The sequence below is a fragment of the Corapipo altera genome, unplaced genomic scaffold, assembly GCF_003945725.1.
Source record: "Corapipo altera isolate COAL_440 unplaced genomic scaffold, ASM394572v1 2c, whole genome shotgun sequence".
Classification (NCBI taxonomy): domain Eukaryota; kingdom Metazoa; phylum Chordata; class Aves; order Passeriformes; family Pipridae; genus Corapipo; species Corapipo altera.
This window is the reverse complement of record NW_020884923.1, coordinates 2352194-2378783: the sequence shown is the minus strand read 5'-3', so window position 1 is coordinate 2378783 and position 26590 is coordinate 2352194. Positions and strand designations below refer to the sequence as shown.

The window sequence follows — 26590 nt, the reverse complement described above, 5'->3', positions numbered from 1 at the left end:
GAAAATGGGGCTCTTCCCTGTTCTCTTTTGCATAGAAAATGAATGTGAGTTGGAAATGCTTCTGCTCTATTATGACAGAATGAGAAGAAGTGCTGATGGCCAGGTAGGAGAAAAGGGTGACCAGCATACACCCCTCCAGAAGGAACAGCACCTTACTGGGGAATAAAATAAATGAGACTGTGGTGATGATGGTCCTGCCAACATGTTAATTTTTTCAGTTAAAAATGTTAATTGGCACTTTTAACTGCTGCTGACCTGTATGGGTTTTATATAGAAAAGTATATAAATATTGATCTATGAAGCTGAAGTTTTCTGATGTACTAACCCCGCCAAGGTGAGTCTAAGTGCCCCTTTCCCATGGCAGTTCCTTTCCTCAGGGCAGCTTTTTCCTTCATCCTTCCTTTGTTCAGTGGGACAGGCAGTGTGGGCTCTCACCCCAAACCCGTGGGTCATGCAAGTTTTCCAGTTCCAGGTACAGTGCTGCAGGCTGGACGTGGAGACTGGAAGGCAGCCCAGTGGGAAAAGGCCCTGGGGGTGATGGTCAACAGCCGGCTGAACATGAGCCAGTGTGTGCCTGGGAGACCAACAAGGCTAGTGACATCCTAGCCTGTATCAGCAATAGTGTGGTCAGCAGGACCAGGGAAGTGATTGTCCTTCTGTACTCAGCATTGGTGAGGCTACACCTCCAGTACTGTGTCTGGTTCTGGGCCTCTCAATTCAGGAAAGAAATTGAGGTGCTGGAGTGAATCCAGAGTGGGGCAATGGAGCTGGTGAAGGCTGTGGAGCACACGTCTGATGAGGAGCAGCTGAGGGAACTGAGGTTGTTTAGCTTGGAGAAGGAGAGACTCGGGGCATACCTTATCACTTTCTACAACCATCTGAAAGGAGGTTGTAGCCACGTTGGGGTCGGCCTCTTCTCCCAGGCAACCAGTGACAGGATAAGAGGATGTAGTCTCAAGCTGCTCCAGAGGAGGTTCAGGTTGGACAATAGGAGGAATTCCTTAACATAAAATGTAATTAAATATTGGAATGGATTGCCCTGGGAGATAGTGGCATCACTGTCCCTGGAAGTGTTTAAGGAAAGACTGGACATGTCATGGTCTAGTTGACATGGTGGTGTTCAGTCATAGGTTGGACTCGATGGTCTCAGAGGTCTTTTCCAACCTAATTGATCTGTGATCCTGTTTGAGAAATACCTGGACGACCCTCTGATCCCTAAATCCTGCTGGAGACGGGACAGGAGGAGGCTGCAGCAGTAAAGAGAAAGAGGTCGGAGGGGGGCGGAGCGGGAGGGCGGTGGCAGCCGGGGCCGCGGCCACCCCGCCCCGCGGGCCATGTGCCCGTGCTGCTGCCGGGCGCCTCCCCGGGCTGCTCGGAGCTTCCCGTGCTCCTGGCCACCGCCCCGCACGCTGAGGGGGAGCCGCAGGCGCCGGGCGGGAGAAGGTGCCGGGTGGGGCGGGATCAGGGATTGGGGCGGGGGCGGCCCGGGCAGGGCGGGCCGGGGCTTTCTCCCTCGCTGCTATCGGCGCTGGTGTCCTGGGAAACCCGCGGCTGCTCCGCCCGGCATCCCGGTGGTTCCGTGGGCTGCGGGTAAACAGCGCCCGGCGGTGGCCGCGCCAGTCGGAGGTTCCCGGGTACCCGCAATAGTCGGCGCCGTGCTTTGGGCTCTGCTGTCGCTGCATCGGCGGGGGACGTCCTTCCGTGGAAAAGCTGCCCCCAAGTCCAGGTACCCCGCGGGCGGCAGGGGGGGACTCTCTGTTCTGTGTGCTCGTTCCTCCGCCGCCAGCTGCCTGGTGTGAAGGCGCAGGGGAAGCGGCCGCTTTTCCTGCAGACTGGCTCGCGCTGCCGGAGGAATAACACTTACTGCCCGTCGGCTGCTGGCCATAATTATTGATGTGCTGTGCTTGGAGCCGCTGCACAGCAGAGCCATTAGGGCAGCTCAGAGGGACAGAAAACTCGGAATAACAACTTGAAAAACACTGCAGGTGATGCAGTGCCGAGCTTCCCGGAGGCACTCTTCCTACCTTGTGTGTTACAATTCAGTTTAATACATTTTAAGCAAGGTTTAAGTGGAATAATTAAATTTCCTCGTACATTTCTTAGAAGCTCACAACTGTCTTTAAAAAGTTAACCAAAGAGGTGAAACAGTAGACAGGAATCATCTTCCTGCCTCAGAGTTTCTGGATCTCTGGTAGTTTGCTGGGCTGTATGTGCATATAACCTTGTATGATAAATAATATTGGATGAAAAGATTGTCCTTGTGAAATGTCACATTAGTTCAACCATTGTTTTCTTTGATTTTTTTAAATGCCGAGAAGCAAGATGATATTTTTGAATAAAAATTTGGGCATAGTGGCAAGAATTTTTGGAACTTGACAGGCGGACTGAATATAGTACCGAATATGTTGGATAAGAACTGAGCTGCTGGAGTTTGGCTGGTTTGCAGTAACATGATTAGCAGTTATATACTTTCAAAGTCACCGTGTTTATGGTATGAAAATTACATTCTTTCCTTATCGTGAACAATAGTCTTGCCTTTAACCTACTCATTTCTGCTCGTACTACTAAGTCTCTCCTTAGTAGATGGAATGAAAAGCTGTAGTAATTTTCTAGTATTTCTTTGTGCAGCCACGAGATAGAGAAAGTAAAAGGATTCCTTACCTGCCCTCTCTGTTTACAGAGCTACATCAGTTGTGGTGAATCTTGGAGTAAGAACTGAGACGGGAGAGGAAGTTATTCCTCTCCTTTGTGACCTGCAGATAAAGAGGAAAATTACCCATGTTGTATGGATAGTGATGCTAGCACAAATAACTAGTGCTCTTAGTGCAGGAGTAGTTGTTAGGTTTCTCTTGCCTAAACAGCAACTGTAAAACTCTATTTTTTTCTTTTCTTTTTTCTTTTTTTTTTTTTTTTAAATTTCTTTGGTATGCCAGGTTTTTATCAAACAGCTCTGAGTGTCTAAATTTTGCTGTTTGTGTTCTTGCAAGTGGATAATGAAATGTGAGGATCTTCCACAATTTAGTATGTGATTTGCAGGTCAGTGTCCAGAGATGATTCCTGCTAATGTCCTGCTAATGGGACTTTGTTGCATGATTGCGTTTTCTATTGTGCTATATGTCCAAGAAGTGCAGAGCTTATGTGGAAGGTGTTCTACATAGTTGTCAACTCCAGATTTTCTAATTTAGTAATTTCAGGTTCATCACTTTAGATTGGTGAAAGAAATTTGGTTTAGGGCTTTTTAGGTTGAATTCTTCAGGTCACTCTTCTGGTATTGCATTTTAAGGTTGTACTTGGAACTAGAGGGGAAGAAATTGCCATGCAGCTTTTCATTCCTGTTGCTTGTTGAAATCCATACCAAAAAGCTTGAAAATTATATTTTGTTTCTCTGTTACTCAAATTTTCAAACTTCTCCTGCATTTTACTAATAAGTATTTATAATGTTTAGTAAATGTTAGTTGCGCTCCTTACCCTGGTGCAGGGTCAAGCTATACCTGCAAATATTTGTGTAGCTTCCTGGGTTGTCATAAGATAAGTTTGCCTTTGAAGTGCTATTGGGTACAATCTAATCAATTGTAGAAACAAATAAAGAAAAGTTGCTCTTCACAAGGCAATTTTGAGGAGCCCTGGAGGTGATGAACTTCAGCGCACATGCGTTAACTGCACCCAGAGAAAGGATGAAGTTCAAGTGACCTAAAAAGCCACAAAACCTCAGAAAATTCATCTGGCTGGGAGGCTGTCAATACAAAGCTTTCAGGAGTGATGCTTTAGGAAACGGTTGTCTAGTATGATGTGCCAGTCAGCAGAAACTACTTGGCTGAAAAAGGCTGTGTAGCTGCTGTCACTATTCTTTGGTAGTGTGATCGGTGTTCCCCTAATAGAAAAGAATCAATAGAGACTAGGCTAACGAATTCCATATGCTGCACAAAAATATACTGGATAAGGGAGCTCCTATGTAATCTAGGTCCACTGCTGTGCATCAGTGACACGTAGACTGCGTGTAGTCTGACCATTAACATAGTTACTGTAACTACGGTGATTTTCAGGACCTCTGTATGTCTATATCGATCTAACTTAATGGGGGGCTGCTGGAAACACAGCCAGGAATGAACCCAGCTGAGTAATTTCTGGTTCAAGGGAGTTTAGATAATTTTAAAATAGGGAGAAGTTATTCCTTTTGAGTATCACCAGCAGGGCAAGGGAGGTGATTCTGCCCCTCTACTCCACTCTGTTGATACCCCACCTGCAGTGCTGCAGCTCCCAGCTGCTACCTCACCAGCTCTTGGGTCTGTAGCACAGCATGGACATCAACCTGTCAGAGCGAGTGCAGAGGAGGACCACACACATATCAAGGGGCTGGAGTACCTCTCCTATGAGGAACGTCTGAAAGAGTTGGAATTGTTCAGCCTGGAGAAGCAAACTCTCCAGGGAGACCTTATTGCAGCCTTTCAGTAATTGAAAGGGGCTTGTAAGAAAGATGGGACAGACTTTTTAGCAGGGCCTGTTGCGATAGGGCAAAGGGTAATGATTTTAAACTAAAAGAGGGTTGATATAGACTAGATATATGGGAAAAAATTGTATCGTGTGTGGTGAAGCACTGTAACAGGTTGCCCAGAGAGGTGGTGGATGCCCCATCCCTGGAAACATTCAAGATGTGGTTGGATGCCCTGAGCAACTCGTTGTAGTAGAAGTTGCTACTGCTCATTGCAGGGGCCTTGGACTAGATGACCTTTAAAGGTGCCTTCCAAAACAAACCATTCTGTGATCCTGCAGACTGCCCCTCAGGTACAATATAAAGCTAGATGTGCCTTCCTGTGGGACTAAAGGCCTTGAGAATACTTGAACTGTTTCTGAGGAGATGTCTTAAGAGAAAGATTAAGAACTGTTTGTCAGGCTGCAGCCTCAGAGGAAGCACTTCAGAGGAAACAGGTCCTGCAAGAGGGTGTTTTAAGGAGGAGGCTTCCTCACATTCCAGGGGATGGGTGTGTAATAGATTCTCTTGTTATTGAAATTTCTTTTCTCTCCGGAGCTTTATTTCTAAGTAAGAATTTTATTTCATTAAAGAATATTAAGCTTAAGGTTATTAAAGAGTATCATAGATCCTAATGAGAACAGAATCAGATGTCATCCAAAGCTTTGTCTGCAAAAATGACCTTTAGCACAGCCTGATTTGTTATTAAAATGTCTTTCTTCCTAGAGCTTTATTTCTAAGCAAATATTTCATTTCATTAAAGAATGTTAAGCTTCAGGTTATTAGAGAATATCATAGGTGCTAAGGAGAGCAGAACCAGGTGTCATCCAAAGTTTTGTCTGCAAAAAAGCCACATCATATATAACTGATGCACAGATATGTACTGTATTTGCAGAGAGTTAGAGAAAGTAGAGGTATATGTAGCTTGGTAGGTGAAATGTGAAACAGGGGATATCACTCTTACAAAAAGTTCTTGAACCAGAGCAGTGTGTATGAAAAGTAGAGATTAAATGGATGCGAAGCTCTTCCAGAAATATGGTAGTTAAATATTTAAGCATGATTTGAATGAATGAACTGCCAGAAAAGCTTGGGAGATCTGGAATTCTCTGGACTGTTCAAGCAGTTTCAGTTGCTTAATTCAGTTTAATTTACATCTCTTATTCAATATTAAATTTCCAATTTGCCTCTGGACTTGGGCTGCGGCAAGTGTAGAAAGGGCCCTGTTGATTGATTTAGCTTTGACTTTTTTTGGCTTTATGGTCATTAGAGTTTAGCTGTGGAGATGATAACAAAATTTAAATGATTCATACTTGTGGGAGTATCATTTTGTAAACAAAGATAAATGTGTTTATTCTCATTTTTATGGCTAGGTCAATGCTTAAAAGGTAGGGAGTTGTCAAACAAAAAGTCCAGAGATGAGCTGTAATTCAGAGCCTCCTCCTCTTGTGAATGTCTCATATCCTTTCTGCTGTTTGACTTTCCACTGCAAGTCAAAACACATCTGAAAATTGATTGAAGGCTGTTGGTTGGTTGTGGGTTTTTGTACTGTACATGGCATTTTATGCAAAGCCAGTTCCTCCACATGTATTCAATCCTGTGCCTTATGAAGAATATGAGTTAAAAGATTGTAAACAAAGTCAAAAAAATAAGAAGCTGCTGTGTTCTGACACGGTTTTATTTCATTGGAGCATACAAGGGGGAAACTTGTGTTCCATTCAAATGATGCACAAAAAAACCCCAAAAACCTGTTCTTTGTCTTGGCAAATGTTAAAGCTCTTGTTTACTTAGCACAATTAATGTATTTTAAGGTATCTTTTCCCCTGCCTAGACTTACACTAGACTTGAAAGAATAAGATTCTTTTGTTTCTTCAAATGAGTGTTGAGCACGGCTCACCAATGCATTGGTATTCCACTATCTTGTTTTACAGCACAGGTTACTGATTTTTAGAAAGGAGAAGAAACAGATGTTTTTTGCCTTGTCTTGGAGCATGTATTTTGTGAAATCAAAACAGTTAAAAAGTTATTCCTTCATTCTTTTTGTGCTCTAGAGTATGTACTTCTGTTGAGTATAACAGGGTTAAGACATTGTATATACAATTTTTTTTACAAGAGCATTTCCTGTGTCCTACTTAATTTCCTGTTTGTATCTTATCCCCCAGTGTCTGGATCAGGTAAGCTATCAACGTTCAAGAAGGGAAATTTGTGTAGTTCTAGGTGTTTGCTTCTTATCCAGAAATAAGCTGGAAGTATTCATTTTGAAAGACTTGAGCCAAAAACTCTTCTGGCAGCAATACAAAATGAATGCTTTTGTGTGTTTTTCTCCCATGTCCCATCTGCCTCTCACACCCCGTGTCCTTTGCATTGCCAAACTTTGTATTGGTTTCTGACTCTTGGTGCTTGACTAATCTTGCTTCAAGTGGCACTTGTGGTGAAGACCACAGGGGAGTGTTTTGGCTGATTGAAACCTCAGCACCTCATCTTACTGGATAGTATAACTAGCCCAGGACCTGTCTAGGTCATCTGTGATCCTATCATCTTTCCATGCGGCTTTAGTCTAACTTCCAATGGCTTTGAAATAGGAACTGTTACTTGTGCTGGACCAGCGCTATGTAGTGGTGTCAGCACAAGGTGGTTTAACATACAGACCACCTTGGCATATATATTGTAAGTTATTCAAGGTCTGAATGTGGTCATGTTGACTAATCTGGTAACAGTGCTGAGGACTGTGTGATAAAGAGTTGATTTAATCCCTCAGGGAGTAGCAATGCAAGAAACCCAAACACTGTCATACCTTAATTAGATGTCCCTTCCCAAGAGCTGCAGATCTCTTAAAAAATAATGCATTCCTATCCTGCACAGTGTACTGTACCAGGTTTTAATCATCTTTAAATTTGCTAGGCATGTCTAAGCAAAAAGTTGGAAACCACTGCATTATTTTTCTTAATCTGTTACTTAATTTCTAAACCCCTTATATTGATAGTCAGAATTTTGACTCGTTCTCTATCTTAAAATTTCTCTTTGATGCTCAGTGAGAGCAGTGTGACATTCATTTCCACTGTGCATATTTCTGAACTTGTTTTGATGTTACAAGGTGTAACTGGGGCATGGAGCCAAACTGTGCAATGGCTGCAAGGTCTGTTTGTGAACAGCTGTTCTGAGTTGGCAGTCTAAACCAGGGCACCCATTTCTACACTGAAGTAATGGTCCTGTGCTCTGTGTTTGTATGTTGTTTGCAGGATTCAGTTTGAGTACTGATGATGGAGAGTGCAAATATGTAATGCAATAAGGTGCTGTTGAGCAAGAGGACAGAAATAAATGGTGTCTGGTCTGTATTTGTGACCTACACCCTGGCAGTGTTGATGTGGTGGGTGAGGGTTGATTAAGGTTCAGAGAACTGTCTTCTCAGTGATTGCTGTATTTGCTACCTGTACTTTTAAATGTTTTCAACTTTGTCTCTTCTAGGAAAAACAAAATGAAGGAACTAGTATCGAACAGTACAACCAATATATCTCAAGCCAGGAAAGCTGTGGAGCAATTAAAAATGGAAGCATACATGGATAGAATGAAGGTAAACTTAGACTTATTGTTGATATTTTGAATTCACTGACTAGCTCGTGTTACAGTGTCTCTTTAATATTGTAGAAAGACTCAACCAGCTGAAATCAAAAATCCTTGTTGAACTATAAATCAATATTCAGTACTGTAAATGAGTCACTAACTCCTACTAACTACTGCAAATAACTAACTACTAACTACTCCTGCTAACTACTGTAAATGAGCCACTAACTGGTAGGTTCTAGTGAAGCGATTTCCAAAGCCTGGCTTATGGTTTCCTCCTGTGTGAGTGTCTTTTAGGTCTGTCAGAAGTTGTATTTTGTGAAATACTTAAAATCATCTGGCAGATGCAGGGGTGCTCTTCCTTGTCACCTGTAGCAGCTCAGATTTCTCAGTTTTTCTTCTTTAAGACCTGGAATAAGTCTTTAAGATATTGCAATACTTTTGAACAGTGATGAGACAAGATGAATTGCTTTGATTTGTTTTGTTTTAGTGCAGACATCATTGCACAAAAAATTTGTATGATTGCAGTGTGCAGTTATGATTTTTCACACTTGATAACTTGTTGTATGATAAGATTTCATTTTATCACACCTCTAAATATGTGTGGATTAAATATCTTTACTAATGGCACTATTAAACAGAGATTCTCAACATTTTTAATGAGCATAGTCTGTGGATTATTCTTGCCTGTCGTTGTGCCTTCCACTAGGCTAAAATTTTATGAATAAATCAAGCACCTAAAACCTAATAATGCCATAGAAAGTTTTAAGAAAACAATGCTAATTTCTTTTGCTATTTGCCTCTGAAAATAGAGAATAATTATTTGCATTAAAAAATCCAGTCTCTCCAAGTAAGAACAGTTTGTAGTCTGACAATCTCTGAAAAGGAATACATTTAAATTATCCAATTTTCTGCAAACAACTGTACCTGAATTGTTACAAACTGTAACTGTTTGTAACTGAGATTACTAACTCAGTAAGACAGTTTAGAAATATTGTACATTAAAATTATCATATAGTCTTAACACAGTCTGTTTGTCCATCCATCCTGTGTGCTGAAATTTTGCATGTAATGAGCATGGGGACAATAGCATATAATTATGATTTTTAAAATACTGTCAGATCACAAACTCACTAACTGGAAACGTAGTGTTTCTAATTCAGAAATATTATTACAGTCACAGGAGTGGTCAATCTTGCTTATATGAAAATAGAAATTTCATTCTCTCCATTTTGTGGCAGTTTTTAGCAATGTCTTGTAAGATCACTGAATTTGTAAAAGTGTAGTTTCTATTTTGTGTCTTACAAATTCATTCCATAATCTGTTCACAGGGACAGGTGTTTCTATTTTCTGGGGTAAGGGAAGTTCTACCTTTTCAGTGTTCAGTGCAGTTAAACTGTCCCCTTACTCAGGTCATATTGCAGCTGCATGAACAGAAGTGACTAGAAGAAATGGGTGTGCAGGAGTGGCAGAGGAAAGGGTTGGAAAAATATGACCCAGTTTATTGGAATTTGAAATCGTTGATACTTAGTAGATTGTCTTAAACTTGCATTCAGTGGTAACTGTCACTAACCACGTCATTAGCTCAGTTATGCAGATAGGTTCATTAGTTAGATATATAACATTCTTAATTACATATGCAAGAAAGACATAGGTTATTTTTACAGTCAGCTTAATTAAAAAGAACATAGTTATTAGCAAGTGTGGCAGATCTAAATAACGAGATAGCTTGAAAGTGCAATGACTTCACCTTTCAAAACAGCTTGGGACCAAAAACGCACCACAGAAAATCTGACATGTTTCAGAATTCTGAGGGTTCCTATACTAACATAAACTGAACATAACTTGTCTTGATTTCTAGAATTTTTTTGAACGAGCATATGAAGGATTGTGAGAAGAGGTTAATAGGATTTTTATTTTTTCAAGATCTTTGTTTTGCTTTTTAACCTTGAATCAGCTAAGTGTGTGTTTCAGCATAGCCAGATTTTACCAAGAGACTTTCCAGTGGTTTCAACAGGAGATTTTGAGTTCTCAGATCATCACTGTAAAGGGCAGAGAAATGAATTTCCTTCCTTTTTTCTGGCGTTTTGCATCTGATTAAACTAGTTAGACATTTAACAAAAGATCACTGCTTTCCAAATAATTTAAGTAAATACTGTTTTCAAATAGTTGTAGCCAAAGAGTTATTCCCATAATAGGCAAGACCACATCGCGAACATTAAAAAGGTCCCTGCGTTATTGGCCAGGGAAATCAGAAGTTCTAGCTCATTTTTCTACTACAGAGGCACTTTGTTTTCCATGGACAGTAGCTGCTGTAAGCAGCAAGAGTTGGGTCTACTCAATTAAAATCTTGTAGTTAAAAGTATAATGATAGTTGCACATTCCCTGCTGTGCTCTGGATTTTTCAACTGATTTAAAAATCAAGTCCTTTAGCCAGTCAGAACAGCAAGCTGTGTTCTGAGCAAGCTCTGTTCTGAGGTTCCACAAAGACAACTCGCTGTTAAGGTGTGAAAGAAACAGGACAACTTAAAAGCGGAGGATGAAGTTATTGGTGTATTGATTGGTAGTTGGAAGGAGTATTACTGTGGTTCTTTTTGTAAACTGTAGGAATCCCAGAAGGACTGTAAATTAAACCTGCCTTACCTGCCAAAAGAACAGCTAGAGTTATAATGGAGAGTAAGTACAAAGCAGGAAATGCATATTCCAAGCTAGGAAACATCTAGTGAAATCAGATGAAGTGGCCTCATGACTAGTAGAAGAATGTGTCTTCTAAAGATCTAGCAATAAAGTTGAGAAAGCAAAGATAATCTTGATGTTCATCAGAGTTGTCCTCAGAATAAAGCACTATTTAATCTTCTCTTTGCAAGCAGAAAAGCAAGAAAGAGTGCTCTGACATTTAAGAAACTTGGTATATCAATTATTATTCCATTTTCTTTTTCCTTAGAAGACCAGAAGTATTCCTAACTGGTCCTGAATAGTATTGGGAGATAAACGGTGGAATTGCCAATAAATGTGTGTGAATCTCTTTGTTTTAGATGTAAAGGATAAGCAGAGTGGCTGTCATAGTAAGGATGGTAATTAGTCACAATCCATGACAAGACAGATGACATAGTAATTGCAGCATTTTGCCCCATCATTGAAGCTTATAATTATTAGTACAGCTAACAGGATTATGTTCTAACTTTGGCTTTCTTATCACCTCTGTTATTCTGAAATATAATGGTCAAATTTCACAGTCCTCCTGAGACTAATTCTTTAAAGCATCAGGGTTGAATATTTTGTTGGATTTTTTTGTTTCCTTTTGGTAATCTGACAACAAGATGTATTTTTCACTAGAGAGGCTAAAAGTAATTGTATAAAATGTTAGATCAGTGTGATCCCTATATACTCAATCCCTTCTATCCATACACTTTAAAAGAATTCATCAATCAAACTAGAGTCTGATTTTTTTTCTTTAGCTGCTTCTGCAATATGTGTAAATTACTTTGAATCTGCAGACCAAGCTGTATTGCGTAGGAGAGTTGACATGATAAATGTGTTAGTTTCATTTGAATATTCAAGTTACATGCATTTATTTTAATTCTTAATAAAAGCTATTCTGAAACTGTTCAGCAGCATTCAGCTACAAATAACCCTAAAGGTGAGTAAAAGCACTGATGGAGCAGCCTTCATTTAACTCCTTCCATGACACAGATAGGCTGATCAGCACATTATTTTGCACACTAGCAGGGTATAGCCCTGGCCATGAGGCATCTCTGCCTGCTGATGTGTACTAAAGCAGCATCTCTGCTGGAGCCTTAATGCCACTCTCAATGCAGGGGCCTTCCGCCTCTGTTGTTCCGAATAATGACACTGAGCAGAAAACTTGCTGGAGGCAACGCTGTATTTTGCTCTTTTTTTGGCCACAGTTCTGACTTTGCCAACACTGCTCACAGCCGCAGGAACCCGTGTTTTCATTGCTCCTGGATTGTGATCAGCTAATTTAACTCCCTGCAGTGAGTGGTCATTATTCCGCTGTGCAAGCCAAAGTGACTCCACTTTTAGTGAAGACATGGCCGTAATTCACTTTTATAACTGCTGTAATCCCAGTGGGAGGATATCTCCTCCCCAAACTTTCTGTTTGCTTAAAGGATGAAAATATATGGCCTCGTACAGGTTTAGTTTGTGACAATGTGCTGAAATGTGATTGTGTTCCTCAGTTCCTTGTTGCAGGTTTATTTTTTTACGATACTGTACTATGGTTTGTTTAAAAGTAAACTAAATTGGGATTTAAACACTCTGACATTGAAGAAAGTGTTGCTCTGCTTTATGGCATTGGTACCAGCATTAGAGGACAAGTTAGACACAGAAATGTACCGTGAGCTTTTGCTAGTGAAAATCATTGTTACATGATATCAAAGCACAGAAAAATGTAGATAAACAAGAAATTATATTACTGGGCTTATCCCTTCTAAGAATGATGATTGAAATTGTACTTCTATTCCCCTGAAAGAAAAGCAGTATACTTGGGCTGATATTGCTTATCCGTGCATGGAACAAACAAGATCATTGTGGGAAGGTTGGTCTGTTGAAGTCCAGAGTTGGTTCACTGCTTCTGTAGGCTCAGTTTGCTTAAAAAGACTGTTGGTTTCATAAATAAAATAATTTACTCATTAGCTTAATTGAAGGCAAAATGTGCTGGGCATCTTTAATAAACCCTGTCTCTGGGACCCAGAGAATCAGACTAGCTCTACATTAGGTTTTATGGCACTAATGTTTATTATGACATTGCAGTGAAGATGTCATTGAGCTTTTTGTGGGTACCTGTGGCGCCGAGTTTGATTTGCTCAGTTTGAATGTAAGAGTTCAGGACCAGCTAATTAATTAGAGCATAGATCTCTCTTAATTTGAGACAAGCTTAGATAAGCTTGAAGGATAATAGAAAAGTGAAAAATGGATTAATGTTAAATAATTATGAATGTATTGATGGTTATCATTACTTGCAAATACTTCTCCAAAATGCTGTGGTGATACATTCCTCCTAACATTACTGGAAATGTGCTAAACTCCTTCAGTGGATAAATTCTATGCTAGTTTATATTTTGCTGATGTACAGCGTACATAGTTAGCAAAGAAAAGTATGTTTCTGTCATTTGATCTTTTGGGGGCTTGATAGGAATTTCCTACTCTGTCTACACTGTGCCTTTCTTTGAATATTTTTTTTAAAAATTCACAAGTAAATTTAAATGCAACTTAGGAATCCTATCATATTTCCAAGTTTTCTGTTGATTACAGATCTATTTCTCTGTTCTAGACAGTGCCCTCGTACCCTAAGCCTCATTCTTTTGTCATTGCTTAGCAAGTAGCTAATTGAAGTATGTCTGAAAGTGATTACAATCCTTTGTACTTTGTAATTTTCCACACATAAGTGTTTTACCTGCTTCTTTCTTGAGAAGAATTTGTCCTTCTGAATATCTCTTCTGATTTGCTCAGTTTAGTGCTTCGTTTTCTGTTTTGTGTGTGCCCAGCAGTTTGTTGTTCATATGTAGTGTCTCTGCCCACCCTTTTGACTTACAGGACAACTCAAAGACAAACTAATTTTAAATAACTTAAACACCCTTGCCTCTTCCACTAGGAGGATAGTCTATACTGGGATGCCAAAACACAGGTACTTTGTGGGTTTAAACATTCTACAAAGATATGTTTTAGTGGATATTTAAGAAGTTAAAAGTCTGTTATTTTCTTCCAGGAGTTAATTTAAATTTTATGTGAATTCGGATTCAATACCTGTTGACTTCATAGGTCTCATCTGAAGCCTACTACTGGCCGAACTCATGTCAAAGCAAGTAGTGTGTGGGGAAGCTTAAAGCTAACATTGATGACACATCTGCTTGAAAAATACCAGAAATCTAATTTGGTTTTCCTCTTCACTATAATTAAGCAAACATGCTGACCTCAGTGTTTGACTCAGGAGAAGCTGTCATGTTGCTCAGAGAAATGACTTTTTTGTAAAGACTTAAGATTTCATTTTCTCAGACTGTTGAAAACACATTAATTCACCAAAGCAAAGAGATACAGATAGCTGTGAATATCTTGCTGACCGAGCAGAACAAAAATATTTTGTGTATGCATTCTAAATACTTGAAAAAATAAATGAATCACAGTGGCCTAATGTCACAGATATTCATATGGCACAAAGCTGCAAAGGTTACAAAGTTTAATATTTAATTTTTTCATTTAATGAAAAATATCTTGTAGGCCAACACAGTGCTGCATTTTTGTATGACTTTTCAGTAAGCATAAACCAATGCCTTGAATTTGGAGACTTGAGAATTGTTTATTTTTAGAAATATAAAAATATTAAGGTAATGCTCAAGTTTTAATGCATGCTATGAATAAAGTAACTTAGTAAGCAGAAGATAATTGGTCTTACTTCATCGAAAAGAACAGTATTTAGCTTAAATGACTGCTGTGACCCACTATGTTCAAGTTGTGTTCTTGACTTATTATTTCTTTTTAATCCCATGGTTATGTGCCTAAAGAACTTCTTGTTTGTTTTGCATCCAGAGGAGCAAAGGGTAGAAAGTGTTTATGGAAAACCCTACAAAGAATGACTGGGAATAAGAGCTGAAGCAGGTGCCTCTAACAGAAACAGACACTTCAAGGAGAATCCATATTGTTTATGGATGGTTAGCATATACATGTTTTAACAGATATGTGCTCCTGACCTCCTTCTGATGGAGAGGAACAGCTGGACATGAATCATATCAATTGATACCATTTTATGTCACTATGTTAGATAAAATTTATGTAAGGATTACTAGGCCTAGTAAGAGCAAATGGAGAGTTGTGGTCTCTAATAACTTACAGGATAAAGCAATCTAGTCCCTGTTTTATGATAGCTCCCATTATATTTGTTTATATGAAAAATATTTATGCAATGCAGATTGGTTCAGAATTACGTGTTACAGTAGTTCTCTCTTCTCTTCTATTAGGTGTCCAAGGCTGCAGCAGATTTATTGGCGTATTGTGATGCGCACATTGGAGAAGATCCCCTTATTATTCCTGTGCCTGCATCTGAAAATCCCTTTAGGGAGAAGAAACTCTTTTGTACTATCCTTTGAGTCTGTTTTCAATTAAAAATGTCTCCTGCTAAAATTTGGTATCAGTGTTGCATGCTTGTAGCATTTTTTTCTTCAGATATCTATACTTACCTTATAACTATAATATTTTTCAAAGGTAGTGCATTTTCTGCTAAAAAAAAATTAAAATTAAAAAAAAATCCTAAAAAACTCAAGGTGATACTTATTTTTGAGAACAATGTACAAGTTTAATTTCAGTTCTTCATAAATATTCTTTTGGTCTTAATGAAAGTATTGAGTACAGTATCAAATTGTAGATATCTTTGCCAGTCATAGATTTTTCTGAGACCTAAATGAGTCATACCAATTCTCGAAGCTATTTTTAACATTCTTATTTTCCTTGGAAGGTGAATTTAATTTACTTGCCTTTACAAATTTCTATCTAAAGAGAGTAGTGTGACCTCTGCCTCAAGTAGCACTAGGAAAAGATCCCAGTAATTTACAATGTGTGGAATGATTAATCTTACACAGTAAGTGGTGTTTTCTCAAGACTGTAAGAAACTTGACTACAAAAAGAATCTTAATAAAGCAACATTGTAACTACAAGCAGAATGAAGATGTATAGTTACACACCAGGACTGAATCAATAAAACTGTAGAAAAACACATCTGCTTGTATCTTATTTTGAATTATAATGACTTAAATTATTTTAGAAAGTAAACTGAACTGTAATATAACTGTTCCTGAGGGTCTTAGTGGAGGGTGTAAAACTGCCCTGAACAGCATAGGGAGGGGGATTATATTTTCTGAGCAGCTTTCTCCATGCTTTTGCCCACGAGAGTAAGACTTTATGGGGATGGAGAGTAATGGTAAATGAATTTTGTTCTAGAATATGCAGCAAGACCACTGTGCCATTGACAGCCACTATGTTGGTATATTTTGTAGCTGCAGATTAGTTCAGTTGTCAGCAAGTAATTTATAGAGGTTCAGGGAGATTTTTTTGTTTTGACTTTGTTGAAAGTGCAGTGAGGGGAAAAGAATGAGGTGTGGAATATGATTGCCTTCTTCAGTAAGTAAAATTAAGCTCACACAAGGCATCTGATGGAAGCAACTGTTACATTACAGATGGGGGTTTTTTATTCTTCTTGAATAATAATTGAAAGCTCCTCTCTGACCTGATGTATTAGGACAGTTCACTCATTGCAGTACTTCTTATTTACAATGTGTCTTCTGCCTTATATCTGGGCTGACTGACAATTTTGTTGGACAACTGCACTAGTTCAACTGACTTGAGACTCTGAACAGCCCCCTGTAATGGATCATGCTTCCTTCCTTCCTCTGCATGAAGTTGTGTTCCATAAGCATCTTAAATACCTGCAAGGCAAAGACCAGCTGAGGAGCTGAGGGCCTTGGGATGTACTTAAACGTTCAGTGTAGATGCTAAAAAAGGGCAGTTTGATGAACAAAGTCATGAGCATTTCCCCAAAGTGCATGTACCTTGTCCGGCTTATTTTTAGCAGTTTCCATCAATATCTGTTGTACTGTTTTTTGCAATGAAATACAAGATGACTGCATTGTACAGGTTTTGTTTTCTTTGCCTACCAACTTGGATAATGTGCTGCACCCAACTGCATTCAGGTACCAGTCTGGTCACACGAGACAGGTGGCTTTGGAACTGTGGTTCTGCTGCTGGCAGAACTCACGTTGCATCTCATACAGAACCACCTTGCTATAGTCTTGTAAAAAAATGATATAACAACATTCCTTTTAACCAATAGGCTTTTGGGATGTCTTTCATTTCAAGATCTGTTTTTTAGTTTGGCAGCTGAAGACATCAGTAGTTTGATAGGCATAGAGCTGCTTCACAGTACCTATGCTGAAGAACATTATCTTGGGTTGGTTGATCTTTGGTTCCTATTTCAAAGTTTTCAGCTGAAGATTCCCATTCCTAACTTTTAACAAGAATATTTCTTAATGCATGGTGTGTTTTCATTTTGGGGGTAGAGAAATAGGCTTTAGAGAACTGAGTAGCTGTTTTATTGACAGTGAAATAAGATTACCTTTCTGAAAATATTTGTTAAAAGGGAGCAGCAAAATGTTTAATGATATTCTTTAGGGAATCCTTCCTACAGTGTACATGCTTTGGTAACTGCTCTGATCACCATGGCAACATTTTCATTTGTCCTTCCGCATGTGTGACTTTAACTGGAACAGCATGGGAGGGGAATATAGGGCATGAAGCTTTATCCTCAAAGGCTTTGTAGCAACTTGCATTTGTGGCTAATCATTTACATTCCAATCTAAAATAACAAAATTGCCACAGCTTATTACAGTATTGCAAACAGCTTGCTTTCTGTTTCCAATTACGGTTAGTGTCTGATGTCCTGAGATTGAAACATTTTACAATGGTTTTGAGCATCACTAGTTACAAGAGCTGCATTACAAAAATCCAGAGTTATTACTCCGAAGAGAAGAATGTAATTCTTTTGAACTCCCTTTTTTCTCTTAAATTTTTCTTCAAATAGTTGTGACTGTGTTGGACTTGTTTGTGGTTTCTTTCATTCATTCATAACTTTCAGTAGGTAAAGAAATTCGTATCTATTTAGGATGATTTCATGCTTCTAATTTATAAAAATCCTACATGGAGTACAATAAATTGTATATTTATTTTAGCAGATATCTATAATGTGTTTAAAGATGTTAATATATAGAAGCGTAATTTCTTAGTAGAAAACAGGACAGCTTTCTCTAGTATCATTGGGCCTTATTTAGCAGTTCCTTGAATGAAATTACTAATTACTAATTTGAAGGGGAAGAGAGCGAGGCACACTTGGAAGATCAGCAGTTCAAATATAATTGTAACAGCTTTGGATCGTGTATGAATATATTACTTTATTCAAGAACATGAAAGAGAATGGCATGGTCTGGTTTGTTGTTTGGTTTTGGGTTTGTTGTTTTGTTGTGTTTTTTTTTTTTAATTTGAATGCCAGCTTGATCCATGAATCAACATTTAAAAAAACATCTTTTCCTCCAAGCCCTCTAAACCAGGAAATGTCTTTGTGATTATTATATTTTGTGCTGCTTTGGCCTTTGAGATGGTTTAGATAAACTGCTACTGATACTTGAGTTTCATGCTGAAACATCTTGCCTCACCTCTACACAAAAACATCTGAATGTTTTTGTTCCTTCTAAATAATAAATATGTATTATATCATGAAGTATAGCATAATATATATAAAAAAGCTCTCCAAAATGTAGATTTGTCTAACGGTAAGGTTTTCTGTAGGCTGAAGAAATGAGTTTCTATTTTCATCAAATAGTCTGATTTGATTCCTACTAAACTTAAATGAAAACAAGACCAGGCCTGCTAGCATCCTAACGTTGTACTTCTTCCTCTCTATTATGTACTAAATTCCCCTTCTTTGCTTCCTACACAGTGTGTTAAGTTAGTAGCAGGGTGCTTGGCTGGTACTGATAGGCAAGATTTTTAAGCTAGCCTCTAAGAAATTACAGTCAAAGGAGGGGAAAAATAGGGAGAGAAGTTTAAGCTATTCTACATTACAGCACAGGTTAAAATAAATATGAGCTTTTCTGTCAGTGACACAGGGTAAACACAGGAGTTGTTGCCAACTGATTCATAAGGACATCACAACCAAGCATTTTTGCAGTGACTTACAATAGGATCAGCTCCAGCAGAAGGAAAGAACACTTGAAGAACAGCAGTCTGTAAAGGTGCATATTAAAGCCTGGAACTTCAATATGACAGTCATTTATCCAGTTGGATTTCTGCTATCAAAGGAGTAACAAAATATGTACTTTGGGAGGACCTGATTATATAGTTTTTCCTCTCTCTTCATTGTATAGGGATAAAAATCTGTATACATAATTGTCCTAGAATATGTCACAGTTGTGGCTCTCCTTGGGACTGCATTACAATCTGGAGTTTCTTCAAGAAGACTAAAGAAAACTTGGGGGAAGAATGGTTCCTAAGAAATATATGTTCCTTGTACTGAAAACTATTACTTAAAGTCATTAGACTGACTTAAATATTAATGTGCAAAAAAAATGTGTGAAAAATAGTAGGGAAAATTATGAGAATTTTACAGGCATCTCCATATTTAATCTTTAGGGAGACTGTTTGGAATAAATATTGTACGTTTGCATCTAATTGAATTCAGCTTTATAGCACTGTCAAATTAGGTACAGCCATAAATACCAGAACTGGTATGGGAACAACTTTTCTGTCCGTTAAAGTAAGATGTGTGTCTGAGTTTGTCAAGTACATTTACACCACTCAAGCTTGTGAACAAACAAAATGAGCAGCCTTCCCCTAAATAGGGTCTTTTCTTTCCCCAATTCCTATTACAAGTAGAAATTGCACAGGCTTGTCTGTTACTGCCACCTACTGATAAAGTGATGAACAGCCGACTGAGACAGAAAAAAAAAATACAATGCCAACGAGTAATGACCAAAAGGGGGATTTTAAATTAATACATATACTGTCATAAACAGAGAGCCAGCAGTTCGGTTTCCATGGGCTGCATTGTGTGAAGTATTGCCTGCGGCTGTGGCACTGCTGGGGTGCACGTCAACCTCATGCTTCAGTTCCAGACTGCTCGGTTTAAGAAGACACGAAAGTCAAATACATTTTTGGTTAAATAGGTCAGGTGTCTAGTTAAAAACCCCTTCAAAAGTTGTGGAAGTCTTTGAGAGTATCAGTTGGAGTTGCTGCGTATTCCCTTCCTGAGTTTCATTTTCTAGTTTCACAGCTAACTCAGGTGCCTGTTCCTCATTGTCTCATTGACACCAGTTGTGCCCTTTGCTCCCTTGAGCAGGTGAGGTGGCTGCAAAAGGCAGTAAGGCTCAGCTCTAAGGCCCGAGCTAGCCCCCAGCCCAGTGAGCTGCTAATGATCTCTCCTGTTTGCCCTCCTCTCTGCAGAACTGTGCAACAGCTCCCTGTGACTGAGTGCTGCACTGTTCTTCGCACTCAGACTGTTGGGATTTTAATTTCAGGATGGGGTTTTTTTCCAAATACCATAGTCTAGGCCAAATACTTCCTTATATGCCACAGCACAATAATACAACTGGAACAGAGCTTAGGCCACTGTTTATGCTTAGAATGACATTTTATGGAATATACACTAGGCATGGCATAAGGATGTGTTTCAATAGACCACCCATTCCACAATTTATTTGTTGTGTAGCTTCTCACTGTACCATACCTTGTTGTGCCTTTGAGCTTTAGGTGGCATCCTTGAGCCCTTCATTCTCTCTATTGCATACTTTAAAGAGATGCACAAATGTTTTTTCAGTGAAAGGAAGGAATGAGCCAAGCTTGATAGAAAAGAATCATTGTGACTTTTAAAAAACTTTCAAGTAGCAGTGACTTTAAAGATCTTTACAGTATAACAGCCTGTCTCTGGCAAGTGTGGCTCATATGATTTTTCATCCTTAACTTTCTTGTTGCAAAGACAGTTCACTACCAAGGATTCTTGTCTGAGAATCTTCCCTCCCCCCCCGCCCCCTCCCCCGAAAGCACATCAGCTTTTATCCTACTCATTAGAACACAATACACAGATTTCCAATATATATATCTGCAGTGCTGATATAAACATGTTAATCATACCCTTAGAAGATCAAGTGACAAAACTTCAGATGCTAAGATTCTCATGAAAAAATACCTCAACAGAAACTTTGAGAATACAAAGAATGCTATAGCTAACAGCCTCTCTGAGGTCTTCTCTTCTTTCTCAAGCTTCACATGCTCTTTTTGGTCTAGGAGTTTGCTTCAGACTCTGGAAAATTACTATAGATAGCAACTGTGAAATATCTATTCATAAGAAATTAGAAGGCCATAGAAGTGATTATATTTCTTTGCAGTTCTGCCCATACCAGCTAAACAAATACTTGCATCAAGGATGTGAATACATTTGAGGATATTTAAACAGAACCTGGATAAATGAAAAAAAACCACATTAAAATATCATTAGAGAAGCCAATTTAAGCACTTATTTAAGAAATGTCAGTGTTAAATTTGCTTATGCATCTTCTGTTTGCCTCCCTTATTTGTATGTACTACTATTCCCATTTGCCATTCCAGGAATGCCTGCAAGGCACAGTATAGGGAATGCTCAGTTAATGAGCAGTTACTTGGTACTTTGGTGTCATTATTCATTGTGTAGCCCTGGGCCTGATTTAGTCACAAATTCTGCTTCTACTGTAGAAGTGTTCCCTGATGAGCTTCTCTGGTGCTTATCACAGATTCCTTCACAAAGTATCTCCACAGTATCCTTGAGGAATATGAGGGTGGAACTATTCTCATCTTACAGTGGGAAGCTGAGGCAGAAGCTAAACAGAAGGGGTGAGATTGTGAGTACCTGCCACTGCAGAGTAGTTAGCTCTTTCAACATCTCAAACAATGTTCCCATTTGTTCAGCCTTCAGCTATGAGTCCTCAACTCTACAAACTGGAATGACTTTTGCAAGTCAAATGCAGGGAAACTGTGGGGAAAAAAGCAATGTAAAATGTTTAGTTTAATGATTTTCTTGTTCTCCCAAGCAGCTATGACCCTTAGCCTTGTAACCCTATTTCATAGTCCCACCTCATTCAGCTTGCATCTTCTGCAACAAGTGAAGCAGCCACCTGGTGCATTCTCCAGCAGAGCACATCTGTTCTAGAGCAAGGTAAGCACCATGAGGGGAAAAGAGCACCAGGTCATGTAAATTATTTCAAGTGAAATATAGCCTGAATATTATCTATCCAGTGATAGATAATAATGAAATGATAAACAATATGTGGCCAATCTGCTTTTCTCTTTACCAGGCGTGTGATTAAAAAGCATATTGGGTGTTGTAGGTCTCAACAGGACTTTCTATAAACCTTATTCTTTTCTGTATGTGCATCCTGAAGTCTTTGTACCACTTGTTAAAAATAACTGCATTCTAGCTGCACATGAAGTAGCTAACCCCACCAGCTGGCTGATTATTGGATATTTGGTGTTCCACATCTCTGCAAGATGTTCCCGTTTGCTCTCTGAGATGTGCTTCTCAAGATTTAGCTGCTACCATACAGGCAGTGTAGAGTCCATTTCTATTTTTGATTGTCATGAAGATGACAAGGAGTCAACTAAGACTGTAAAAATTATTATTGCTGCATTGGTATGTTTGGATAACTGTGATGTCTTGCAAGCCAATTTTGTGTGGTTGTTACCAACTCTTACACAGGTTAGGCTGTGTCTTATTTAAAAAGAAAAAAAGATCCAACAGAACAATACCTTCTTTCCAGAGGATGACAAGGTTATTCTAATTAATTCCTCTCTAGAATAAGGGATGGTGGCTTGGTCATCTACCAGGATGCTCAAGTGACCCCTTTGTCAGAGAATGTAAAACTTGAAGCTCTACCTTTCTCTAAAGGAAAGTGAGCTGAGGAAAGTTGGGTTATCTTTGTCTGAATATGATGTCAGAGCTGTTCTGGTTGCTAGGTTGTTGCAATGCCAGTGAAAGGAAGACCCTACAGAATATTGTTCGACCTCAGAGAATTCAGTCAAAACTGTGGCTTCTGCCACAAGTCAAAGCTGTGTACCAAAACTGTTAAAGCTTCTGCACAGAAAACATGAGGGAAGAAGAGCCAATTACAACACTGATTTGCTGACCTAATTCAGCGAAACTTAAAGCTACTCCTCCAAACAGACAAGAAGATGTAAAAACTTCCTTTGAAAAAAAGCATCAGCAAAATAATTGCCACATAATTTTAGACAAAACTTCCTTAACTGGAAGTTAATTTGGAAAGAATTAACTGGAATAATTAAGGAGAAGATTATACTGTGTCCTAGTGAAAGGCATTTAAAGAATAATGCAGTCATGAGGCACAGTCAACTTTGGTTCTCAAAAGGAAAATCCTGTTTAACTAATTTGATATCCTTCTATGATAGGGTCACTGCCTAGTGGACAAAGGGAAGGAGGTAGATGTAGGTTCTGGATTTTAGTGAGGCTTTTTATACTGTCCCTCACAGCACCCATCTGGACAAGTTGTCCAGCTGTGGGATGAGCAGCTTCATGATGCACTGAGTGAAGAACTGGCTGAAGGGCAGGCAGAGCTCAAAGAGCTTTAGTGAAAGGGGCTACATCTGGCTGGTGACCTTTCACCAGTGGAGTTCCTGAGGGCTCAGTTCTAGGGCCAGTTCTGTTCAATATATTATCCTGATCTGGATGCAGGAGCTGAATGCACCATTAGCAAGTTTGCCAAAGACACAAAACCAGGAGGTGCTGTTGAGTCTGTTGAGGGTCAGGAGGCTTTGCAGAGGGAACTAGACAGATTGGAGCATTGGGCAGTGATTAAAAGGATGAAATTTAACAAGTGAAATGTCAGATTCTGCACCTAGGATGGACTAATACCAGGCACTCCCAAAGGAGTCTGGGAACTCCTTTGCATCTGCACTTCATTGGATCAGAAAGCCAAAAGAGGAGGCAGTGAAACATTTCTTCTGTTTGGGAAAATAAGCAAAATCTATTTCTTCTAAAGATCCTAAGAAAGGTAAGGAAAGGATTGACAAATCCTCAGTATGGACAGTGAATCTGTTTAGGTAATGAACACTAGAACAAACCACATTCTTGGGATGCAAATTTACAACCCTTTAAACTAAGAAAGTCCTTCATGCCCTGTTGTCTAATATCTTTTAATATTTTTTCTTTAAAAAACTGAAGGCACAAAGATTTTGTGAAATGTAATATGTCAGTGTTTCTTCAAGGTGGGGAAAAGGTCTCCCAAATCCTTAAACTGGAATCTCTCACCAGGCCTTCCTCTGCTTTTACATGAAGCACAGGGAGATCAATAAAACACACGACTCCCTGGGGACAAACTCTGCTAAAACATATGCAGCTCCACCCAGATTCTCACTCTTCTCATCTGCTACCGTCCTATAAATATCCCAGTCACCCACTCGGGGCAATAATTAGGCAAACAAACATTAAAAAAATCTGAATGCTATGGACTGGCTAGCTGTGGTACATGAGTACAGCTCAGGTATCCATCATGTCTTCTCTATGTCAGACAGGAGATACTTATCCAGAGGCACTATGCAAATTTAACAGAAGCATCTTAAGTTTGCAAGCAGCCTGAGGACTAAAATTTCTCTCTTCTTTCTTCAGCTCTTGTGCCCAGCATGCTGTGCCTATACTATCCTTTGTGTGCCAGTGTGTGCCTGAGTCTGTACTGTAAATCTGCTCAGAAAGAGCATAATGCAAATGGTATATTTTTGAGTAAATGATACCTAGAATTGTTATAACCCAAATTAGAATTTTTTGTCTTTTAGAAAAATAATTCTGCATTATCTAGAAGTTATATTAGAAATCCATTTGTCTTTTCATAGTATATATATTCATGATTCTTAAATCTCTGGAAAAATCTAATTTTTATATAGGCACTTTTCAAAAAGTGTGCCTAAAACTTGGTGCCTTGAAATCATTTTTAGATACTCCAATATCAGCTTGCTTCCCCAACATACTAGTCCTCATAAAAGCCCTCAAGAGTGCAAACTGAAACTGCCTTACTCATGGGAGCTTCTGAAAATTGAGTTAGTGGTTGGGTCTAATCATCTTATGATTTGTATACAGGTGCACACTTTCAGTGTATACAGATGATGAAGTTGGGAGGCTTAGGTAAAATCTTTGGCTTTAAAAATCTTGTAGAGAATGTAATAGAAAAATGGAGTAGGAAAGGCCAGTCCTCTGCAACTAAACTGTGTTTGTAACACTTTCCTACATGAATAACAGAAATGCATATGTATCATGCTCTTGACCAGGATATCCTGTTTCTGTAATGTGGAAAAACAGGTTTCTCCTGTTTTGTATGTTATCCAGTCCTTTATCCTTGTGCATGGTAGGTAATACCATATAGAAAGTAAGATATTAAGAAATTGGGTCCTCTGTTTTGTCTGCAAAAAAGTAATCACTCCTAGGCGTTTATAAGATCAGTCCCCATCAGATCACCTGGCCTGGGGAGAGAGCCTAACACATTGGCTACAAGGAATGTAGGCAAATACAGATAAATATTAGTAGTTAGACCAGTTTTTATTTCTGCAGCTGAACCTGCTGAAAGGCAAGTCAAATGTAAATAGTGATAAATAATGGCATTTATTTGTGTAAATGCTTTCCCTAGTACTGCTACTCAATTGCTTATTAAATGTTTTAAGTATGCAGAAAACTAAAGTTGATGTATTTCCACAACATTTTCATTCTGCTGTTTAAACTCAATATATAAAAGTTAAAGTCATTGGTTTACCTTCTAGTATCTCACTCCAGTTGATGAAAAATTGGTCTTAACTAAGCAGTTTGAAAGGACTGTAAGCATTTTCCAAATACTTTTCATGGCTTGGGGATTTTTAAAAAGATTAAATTTAGTCTTCTCTGGGTAAAACCTCAGTCCTTTCTTTCAATTATACTTCATATCAGGTTCTGTTACTAAATTAAACTGTTTCTGATAGACTAGCATTAGCAGTCGTCCATTTAGGCCTTATGGCTATTACACATAAACTTCTAGTTGATACATTAACAAGAGGCAATGGGCAGAAACTGATGCACAGGAAGTTCCACCTGAACATGAAGAACAACTTCTTTACTGTGTGAGTGACCAAGCACTGGAACAGGCTGCCCAGGCGAGTTGTAGAGTCTCCCTCACTATTTCAAGACACAATCAGATATTCAAGACACAATCCTGTGCCATGTGCTCTGGGACAACTCTGCTTGAGCAGGGACGTTGGACCAGATGACCCACTATGGTCCCTTCCAACCTGACCCATTCTGTGATTCTGAGAAGCCTTTGCTTCTTTAACCACATCACTTCTTTTTACCCCGGGGCAGTCCAAGGAAACATTTCTCCTTGTTACCTGCGTGCAGGGAGACCAGAAACAAGTAATGTCTCAAGGTGCTAGTAATATTATGCTCTGTTTCATCTGATCATATTTAAACCTTTCTAGCCAGGACAGTGTTCTGCAGACGGTGCTCTCTGTGGTGTCAGTCTGTAGGTACCCAACTCCTCAGAGTGGTGGCTGTAGGTAAAATATGAAGCTGATTATTAACATACCACAACATACTTCTGCAAGAACAAGAATTCTTGGCCGTCATCCAGTCGCAGTTAAGGACACTTTGTCTAAAATCCTCCCTGGAATTTCAGTCAAAGAACATGTTCCTTTCTGGAAAAAATACTTCAGAAACAATTCATAAGAGCCATAGCAGTTCTTTGCCAAGGCGAAGCACTTTCTCCTCTCTTTATCGGATTAATGAAGGATTGTTCTGGAAAGCTATTTTGTTTCTGATACAGTGACTTCCTTGAAGGGGCATTCAGCGGATAATCGAATAGCGTTTAAACGGGAAGGCCTTGCCCAGCGGGGGCCCCAGGGCAGCCGGACGCTTTCGGGAGCACCCCACGGCCCCCGGCGGGCCGCAGTCCGTGAGGGTGACGCGGTGCCACCGCCCCGCCGCTGTTCCGCGGCCCCCGCGCTCCCCCG

General features: G+C 39.3%; 1 protein-coding gene across 3 annotated transcripts; it reads left to right on the top strand.

Moving 5' to 3' along the window:
- Nucleotides 1-278: 278 nt before the first annotated feature.
- GNG4 (G protein subunit gamma 4) lies at nucleotides 279-16666 on the top strand. Of its 3 annotated transcripts, none has more exons than XM_027657426.1 (3): nucleotides 279-334; nucleotides 7931-8036; nucleotides 15001-16666. In XM_027657426.1, exons 1-3 carry the CDS (start codon nucleotides 297-299, stop codon nucleotides 15127-15129), a joined length of 273 nt encoding a protein of 90 aa, XP_027513227.1. In that variant the 5' UTR covers nucleotides 279-296; the 3' UTR covers nucleotides 15130-16666. The 3 variants fall into 3 exon arrangements, with proteins under 3 accessions (XP_027513227.1, XP_027513228.1, XP_027513229.1); XM_027657427.1 differs by lacking the exon at nucleotides 279-334 and adding an exon at nucleotides 1333-1408 and having other exon boundaries at nucleotides 7930-8036; XM_027657428.1 differs by lacking the exon at nucleotides 279-334 and adding an exon at nucleotides 1529-1726.
- Nucleotides 16667-26590: the final 9924 nt, after the last annotated feature.